Source organism: Bactrocera latifrons, unplaced genomic scaffold, assembly GCF_001853355.1.
Source record: "Bactrocera latifrons isolate USDA-ARS-PBARC rearing strain unplaced genomic scaffold, ASM185335v1 scaffold_204, whole genome shotgun sequence".
NCBI lineage: Eukaryota > Metazoa > Arthropoda > Insecta > Diptera > Tephritidae > Bactrocera > Bactrocera latifrons.
In genome coordinates, this window is record NW_017535564.1 from 91,426 (window position 1) to 100,750 (window position 9,325).

General features: G+C 37.8%; 1 protein-coding gene across 1 annotated transcript; it reads left to right on the forward strand.

The window, feature by feature from the left end:
• The first annotated feature begins 4,569 nt into the window (after nucleotides 1–4,569).
• On the forward strand, nucleotides 4,570–6,054 carry LOC108968145. The gene has a single exon (XM_018931936.1). The coding sequence runs from the start codon at nucleotides 4,801–4,803 to the stop codon at nucleotides 5,920–5,922; it is 1,122 nt and encodes a 373-aa protein (XP_018787481.1). The 5' UTR covers nucleotides 4,570–4,800; the 3' UTR covers nucleotides 5,923–6,054.
• Nucleotides 6,055–9,325: the final 3,271 nt, after the last annotated feature.

Sequence of the window (9,325 nt, forward strand, 5' to 3'; positions counted from 1 at the left end):
TAATTGCGTCTATTTTTGTTCTGAGCCAATAGTTTTCTACCACATTAAGATGCAGRGAACTCTTACACAAACGTTTAAAACAAAACAAAGACCAACAACAAAAAAAGGAGAGACGGTACAACTGACTACAAAAGTTGAAAAAGTTAGTTATGGAACGAAACTTACGGAGCGGAAGCCACAAACAAATATAAAAGAAAACGACCGGAACACAAATAAAAAGTCAATCAAGCAATTAGCCAAGGCAAATATGAACAAACCATTGCGGAAACAGCGAAAAACAATCAGACAATGTTGGCACACAACAACAAAAATAACAACGCATGCACCGCAAATATCAACAGTAAAAGCTTCTGTAAACAGTCATAAGTCGCAAGTTTATTTGTTTGCTCTTCGTCTGTTTGCATAAGCATAACTTGCTAGCTGTTATCTTCCACCAACCASTCTAGGCAAGCGTTTGCTTGCTGGTCTCACCACAACCGACAGCCGTGGTGTATGAGTGACGCTGTGCCGCTCCGACTAAGCGGCGAGCCCGCCTGCCACGGAGCTGAAGTGCAGCACTGCGTGCTTGGAAAGCGTAACTGAAGTGACTYTTAACAGTTAGCATTTATAAATAGGCTCACACATACAGGCGCGCCCGAGTGTGCGTGCATATTTAGTTGAAGTATGTAAATGGTGAATTGCTGACGTCTGTGGAAAAATCCTTTAATGAAACGCATGGCCTAAAGGCTTGCAAATGCTTTGCGGTTGTGGCACGTTGTGCTTGTTGCATATTACGGAGAGTGCGTGTGCATGTGGTGCTTTGCCGGCATGTTTTATTTTTGTTGGAATATGCTATTACTAAGTGTGAGACTTTGCTAARAATCCTGGTATTTAAAAAAGCTATCTAGATATTTAGTTTTTTACGCAATAATATGAAAAAACAAGAAGAAATATAAACTTCGGTTGCACCGAAGCTATAAAACACATTACAAATGGAAAAGTTTCCATAGAAGAGTTCGATTTTTATCGGTCAGTTTTTATGGCAGTTAGATGCTTTAGTGATTCACTTTGCCTATAGAGAATAGTCTGCAATACGAGATAATTTTAGTTATATCCAAAAATATTTTCTTCATATTGAGTCCCACCCTTACCGCTAACAACAAAAAAACCGCACAACTAACAAAAGCTTAACTGAGATCACCGCGTCCATATTACCACCTGAAGCCTAACAAGTGCCGTTGTATGCAAGCGAATCACTAGTGTTGGGCACATCTGCCGTTAACAAGCCACATGTGCACTGCTGGCACGAGTATTGTTGTTGTCTCGTTTTGTTGTTGTTTGCCTGTTGCGCTTAACGTTTGAGCTCCATGTCAAGTATAGGCTAAAGAGCAGGTGTCTGTGTTACGGAAGTATGGCTCGTTATAGCAGCAGCTTACATTCACTTAGGTAAGTATAGCACACTTGCCGTTTGGCTATGAATTATGAAAATGTTTGCATGTGAACTTGACAGTGAGTTTTCAAGTTTGCCTTGCGCTCTGATTTTTTTTGATTAGTCCATTTGTTTTTATACACGAGGTTATGTGGGTTAAACTAAGAATAATGTCAGTGCGGTAATGGGCTTAACTTGTGTGCATTGATGCTTGGTTTTGTTAAAACTATAATGATGTGCGCGTGTCAATAAATCACACTTTCGTAAGCATTAGAGCGGGTCAAGTTACAGGGAGTCAAAAAAATAGAATAATCTCATATGCGAGAAATGTTCTAAGGGTCATTCCGCACAAACTTTCCCTTAAAGACTATAGGCCTAAAGCCGGTTTCGGGCCAGCGTTTTTTCAGATGCGTTAGACATTAGTTACCTTTCCAACTGTTCGGTGCAGTATCAACAGTTTATATTTTGTTCCATGGTTGTTAAATACCAATTTTTCGAAAAGGTTCATAGATAGCATATAGGCAAGAGCTTTTGAGAATCTAATTATTATACCTTATTTGATATCACTCAACCTTTTATAACAAATAACGAGTAGATTGTGATTATGAAAGTCAGTATTATGAAATAATAGTTTTAGGTGAGGACATGCTTCTATATTTTTTTATTGGGTCGAGATTATTGTGAGAAAATCAATATTTCATTCTTGGTAAGGAAGCAAAATTAAGACTRTACCACTGTTGGCAAAAGATATTAAGACTATTTAAGTTAAATTTCGCTCGTAATGTTTTTCCTAGATTGGTATGACTGTCAGTGCCAAATGTCGCATCAAAATAATCATTAGTGTTTAGTATACGCTTATCTTTCTGACGTAAATAAAGTGCATTCGCTGATTTTTACGATGAATGAAATTACTCAACACAGAAGTTCTATTAAATTTTTTTTGTGGAATTAAATTTCTGGTGCCGAAATTTTCAGAATGTTGGAAAAGGTCTACGATGATAATTTTTTGTCGCGAGAAAGTATTTTCGATTGGTACAAGTTATTCAAAGAGGGTCCAGAATGCGTTAACGACGAAACACGTCCAGTATGGCCATCAAGATCAACTGRTTATCAACACGTCAATAAAGTAAAGAGACTGGTGCCTGTTGATCGACGAATAACCGACAGAGATCTTACTGGCTTCGTTGGAATATCGGATGGATCMCTGAAAAMYTTTTTAAAAGATCATTTSAGTCTARGTAAAATGAAAGCATGATTGGTTTCAAAATCAGACATTTCTTCCACWAATAACGTCGAGTTAAAGTATGTAAAAGTTTTCAACCAATATCGKACCGYAACCATCGTATTGGCCTAAATTAGCTCCGTGTGACTTCTGTCTTTTCATCAAACTCACACGACGGCTGTGGAGAAACCGTTTTGAGTCAATTGTATGCATTAAATGTGAATCGCTACGCRTATTTAAGGCTATTCCGGAAATTGACCTCAACGAAAGTTTCGAAGAGTGAAAAATAAACATCAGCATAAGAGTGTCAAGTCCCTGACCTACAATAGTCAAACGCATTTTTTGCCAAAATTCGTGTTTCTTAATCAACATGATTTCCTCAAAAGATGAATCATTGATTGTAATGACCATCCAATTCTTCGATACCATTTTTGTAGAAGGATTACTCCATTGCTTTAATAGTCTTCAATTTCGGCTATCATCTCCTCATTYGGCGAAAATTTCTTCCCAGCGAGCATTYTTTYAAGAAATAGACGCTCTGGGCCAGATCTTTAGAATACATTGGATGCGGGAGTAATTCGAAGCCGGATTCACGGATTTTTGCCACCGTTTTCACTGGCTTGTAACGCGGTGCGTTACCTTGGTGCAACCGCACTTTCTTTTTCTTCAAATGCGACCGTTTTTCGGCGATTCTGTTCTTCGAGCGGTCAAACCACGCTATGTAGTAGGCAATAGTTATTGTAGATGGTTCTTTCCTTTTCAAGGTGGTCAATAGAAATATTCCAAAATTCAAACGCTATAACCTTGTCAGCAGACAGTTTTTTTCCMCGCTTCGGTGTGAAATGATCCAGCCATTTTTCATCCATTGTAGTACAAATTAGTACTCACCGATKCAAACGGGGTTAGATCGYYGAAAAAAYAGYCATTCTTCGGWTWAAWTCCGAGTCAATTCCGGTRCGTAGRACCGGCTGTCGTGGGAATTGYTTCATTGTTTAGRCGGTTCAGAKTCTCCCAGTTGAAAAGGTTGATCACATCCCTCAATTGTGGCAAATGTATACTTTGAATAAGCAAACAGAAAAAACGCATACGCATATACAACAAAAACGCAAAAGCAAAAAAATTAATCAACAAAATAAGAATCTATGSTGAAAACTGTAAAAACAACTTCAATGATCACTTTCTATCCTCTCATTCATTGTCTTTATTTGCGCTCATCATCGTCTCCAAACATTTCTGCGAATCATCACAAATGAGCTCGCGCGACACCCCATTTTGTGTAGAGCTCTCTCGTACCCAAATATTTGTGAAACTCGMACAACTTCACTTTACGGTCATCSGAGATTAGTTTATGGACCCTCTTGATGTTTTCGTCAGCCTCTTTTGAGCGTCCGCTGCTTTCACCATCTTCGGTGCTCATTTCACTACAYCTAAACTTAACATACSAAYCCTGCATGGTTAATTTTCCCTTGGTAGTATCCGAAGACTCTTATCAAGCCATGTTTTTGTTCAACTGTATTTTTTCTTTTCAAAAGGCAACATTTGATTTTTTTATYGATTATTTCAGATTAAAAAATTGCCGACAAAAAAATATTTCAAGGTTAGGGCTAACTAAMATCGATTTAGTTCCAGTCGCGCCATCTATGTGTCAGCCCGGGGTCTTTTCAATTGACCTGTTATATTGATTGTTTTTGGTCTTAAATACGTAGTTTCTAATAAAATTTTGTGGGTTTATGGGTATTAAACTTGCTAAGTAGTCTGCTTGAACATATTTTTCGCAAGTTGTAGGAAAATTTTGGTTTTGATACCTTAAATTGTTACAATATACTATTTTTTATATAAAATAAATTTTTTTATTTGTTTAGCAACTCAAAAATACTGGGAAATATTTTGAAAAGAAATGTGTCAGAATTTTTCTAAATTCCAACATTTCATTTTGCAATTGAAGCATAAAAAAGCTGAATTTTCCTCATTCTTCTATATAAAGCAAATGTCTTCTAAATTTTAGTATTGCGTTTTTTATGCTGAAAGATAGTCGCGTAATGTAAAGCAAAAACAAAAAAAAAAGTAAAAGTAAAGAAATAAAATTAAAAAGTGCAACAAAAAATCTGCAAATTAAAAGTGATCAGTTCTACTTACAAAATACATAAAATCATCTAGCTGCTACAACAACATGCAGGCCCATCATGCCATGCCCGATTTCCGGTGCCGCAGCACTTGCACGCAYAGGGAGTGCCAGCGTCACGCTTACCTCGGCATCATTAATCAGGAGGAGCAGTGCAAATGCCTGGGCGAAGTGAACGCCTCCTCCATCTTTCTSGAGAATGTCTTGGACTTGGCCAATACGCTAGCGCAGATCATGATCATCTGCGGCATACACGAATGCAAGGCGAAATCCACCGTCGATGTGATCACCTACGCCTTTCTGCACTACGATCAGGTGTGCTACTGCATGGACACAACGCCGAAGAAGCGTCTGCGCAAAGAAGATCTGTTCCATGAGCTGGGCAAACGGTGTCTGATGAATCGTGTCGAGGCACATCTTGCTTATACGATTGTCAAGCGCGGCTTCAAAGCTTTCTACTAYCAGCCGAATGACGAATTGCGTTTGAAAGAAGGGCGACCATCTTTCTCAGAGGAATGTGTGTATGTGCATGCCGCGCGAAAGACTGCCGAAAGCTATGCACGCTACGATGGCTTGTCGTGTGAGGAGCAACGCGGTTTTGAGGCGAAAATAAAAGTGGCCTACAAGAAGTTCTACGATCGCATGCTGACGCGCCGYAACCAACCGGAAGGTGAGGATTGTAACTGCTGTTTCTGTGCTAAGAAGCGTGGTCATCTCATCTATGGCAAGCAGCCACCACGCGAGACACCCATAAAAAAGGAGCCGCATCGCTGTCCGTATTGCTGCCAAAAGAAGAAGAAGAAGTTTATACATGCTGGACGTGCCGGTGCGAAGTGTCCGAAATGCCATCGTGCATTACGTTATTGCGTCTGTCCGAAGTATGATTTCGATCTGGACTGGGTGAAGAGTATTTGGTTCCGACCCGATATGGACTTATACTACAAAGAGACTATTGAAGAGCGTCCAATCGCAAAGAGTGGTTGCGAACCCGACGAACCAGAGCCAGACATAAAGGGATGCGATTCGCAAGAGATTCCGAAAGAAGAGAAGGAGGATGAGGATGAAGGCGAAGAAGGCGCTGAGGGCGCAGATCATATGGGTGCGGCGGATCAACCTACTGCCGCAGATATCAACATGGCGGGAGAAGAGGAAGAGGAGGGTGAACAATGAGAACACCGTAATTAGTGGAGGTAAAAAAAATAGAGTCCTAATAGTTGATGAATATAAAGATAAGATGAAGTCACAATAAAAGAAAAAGTACAGCTGAAAGAGCATTATTTTGAATATATAAAAAAAAAAAAACAAATTAATCAAATATTTTGCACACAATAATTTTGAATGTATTAAAAGAATCAGAATTTCTATAAAAAAAAAAAATAAATAAAATATGAACAGGGGTTTATTTTATATTAATTTCCTTGAATTATATTTGTAAAGAATGTTTGAGACCTTCCTTATAGAATGATTSAACGGTTCGATAATACTAGTTCTATATAGCGGCTAAGCTAAATATMATGTCTTTGATGAATAATAACTCCAAAACGGTATGATGGTTTCTAAAAGAGGAATCTCCGCTTTAAGAATACCGAAAAAYATGAAATAATGCCAAACTTGAAATTGTTCCATATCTCTAATATCTATATTTCTAAAACGCTGATAGAAAGGTTGCGAAAATGTTAAGTTAACCCGAATCACCCTACGTAAATTTTTTGTGGAATTTTGAAAAGATTTATTTTTTGCGGCATGGCTACGCTAGGTAAGCTAGGACACTGGTTTACATATATGTAGAAAATCATTCCGCCATTTTTTTCCTCTAAAGTTTATGCGGTGGCATGCAACATTTTGGTCAAATCGATCCACACCCGACATAAATTTGTTGTATTGAGTTACAACGCACGGACGTGGAATTGGTATTCTCCTACGCAATTCTCTATAGCAGCGAGAYGCTGTGGCCACTAAAAAATGTCGATRCAAGGCAGACTACCGAGTTATCTACCCATTTAGWYAGATAAATTGACTCTTCTTTGATTTCCACGCTTTTGYAATATCCTCTTTGGTGTTTACGCAAATCTTTCTTAAGCGGAAAAGGACAACTTTTTGGAATTCGGTTTTCTCGAATTGTATCGGTAGCCTAGAAACCCCTTTTTTTCAAATATATCATCAATGGTATTCCAGTGAAAAGAGTGTCAAAGTAAAAGGATAACGGAAGTTCTTGCACCTCTTCTGAAAATTCGTAAATCATACACAAGAGTGGAGTTGCGCAAGTGCCAAAGCGTTCTTCATATTTAGGATTCACCCTCGTATTCTTCCCTTGGTATATTTCCAAGTTGATCATATATCCTCTAGGAGTGCAAAGAGACCAAGCTTTGGCTTTCGTTTTATGAACTGTTTACATCCATGGTGACTGAAATATGCAATCATACTTTCGTCATATAAGAGATTTTGTTCTGGGTGAAAGTTTTCAGTAATTTTGGCCTTTACATGGTCAGTCAATGGGCGTAGTTTCCAAAGAGTGTCAAACCTATCAGAACTAGCAGACGGTTCATGCAATGCGGACTCGAAGTGCAGCATATAGTTGATTTCCTCAAAGCGGTTCCTTCGCATATCATTGAAGAAATTTGGTGTTAAATATAAATATCATAAAATCAAAATAGAKATTACATCGTCATTACCATCTTGATACGACTTAAAGTTAAGTTTTCAAATTTCTTATGGTGACTGCTCATCGGCAGTCAGTAAAAGATTCCGAAAGGTTTTGTTATTACTTTTTCTTCTCTAGAAACCTGCTTATTTTATGTGAAGCGATATATAGGGTTCCAAGATGTATATTATATTTTGAACACATAGTTAAAAAAATGCATAAAAATATCCGCTTTAAAGAAACAGAGGCGAGTTTTTGAGTTTTCTACAAATTTTACCTAGGTTAGGTTAGATTTACTGGTTTAGTTCAATTTTGTAGTTATCATACAGAACGTCCAACGCTTATATGATTTAACTAGAAGTCCATTGAACCACGAAGCGCCTAAATATCTAAAAGTTGTTCTAGATAAAGTCGGACAGAAGCGGCGGTGATACTCCAGAGTCTTGCTCATACCTACTCTCCTGTATTTGCTGCATGTGTTATCGCTACCAATTCCCATCCAGCCAGTAAGTTGTGCCCTCTCACTAGGCCAACAACCGCTTGACAGTCTTTGTGGAACCCAGTATAGTACAAAATTGATTGACTTAAAAGATAGATAACAAAGCATATACTTTGAAATACGTAAGCTAGATCTTTATGATATCAAAAATATTTTTAGCAAGAACAGCACCATCATATTGTTCTACCGACAAAGCGCCTTAAGCACCTTATACAATTATATTGATATGATTATGACATTTCACCCTTAGCTATAACCGCCTCCCTCTACATACAGTAGGTAGAAAAAGTGAAATATAAATCAGCGAAGTGAATAAAATTTAAAAGTTTATTCAAACGAAATATTTTCATTTTATTGAGACCATATTTCAAATAATCTAATTAAAGTAATTTTAAAACAAAAGATAAGTTCATTGCTTTTATAAAAGCGAAACATACACACATACTGTAAATTTCATGTGGAACAAATAAGTTATGAAATTGTTTTATATCCACAATGTCCTTAATTACGTCTTGCTAGTTGACCCAATCGTTATTTTATGAAGTTAGCAAGCTTCAAACACTAATTTTGAGGAAAATTATTCCAAATGTTACAGATGCAGTTCTTCAAATCAACCAAGTTTTAGGGTTTCTCCTCAGTTATATGGATCTTAAGGATTGCCCAGGTTTTTTCAATTGGTAACAAGTCAGGGCTTTGAGGAGGCCATCTCAATACACTCACAATTTTATTTTGTAGATGTTCTGTAATGATTTTTGCAGTATGAATCTGCGCGTTGTCCTGTCGAAGAATGGCGTGCTGCTTTAAAATATTTAAATAAACTGCAGCAGTAAATTTTCCTTCCAGGATTACAATATTGTCAGGGCCATTCGCAGATAAGCATCCCCAAATCATTAAGCCCTTTTCCACCGACTTAACTGTGGGTAGAGTGCACTTGTATTATTTCATAGTTCTTGTTCGGGTGAGCACCAAACGTTAACCAGACAGTGGGAATAACGAAGACAAATTATCTATATAGCAGTTTTGCCAAAAATTTTGAGATTTGAATATGTCCTCCTTATAAAATGCTTTTCGTTTTTGTTATTTGTTATTTGTGTCATTTAGGTAGAGTAACCTTCTTGCAACATGGCTGTGAATATTGGTTTGGTGCAATCTGTTACGGACATTGTGCACTCAGGGGGCATTCATGCCTTCTTTTATAAGCTGTGCGCGAATTTTTGAAACTGATTTGAAGGGATCAGAATTGGAAACATCCAGACATCGTTTATCAACTCTCCCGTTGTTATATTTGGGTGCCCTTGCTTCGCCTTCCTGATGAATCGATTATCCTTGTTGTAGCCGGCAATAACTTTTCGTATTGCGACCTGGCTTTTTTCAGTAATATAACGCTGCGTGTGACCATCTTTATGCAAATTAATTATGGTTGAACGCTCCTC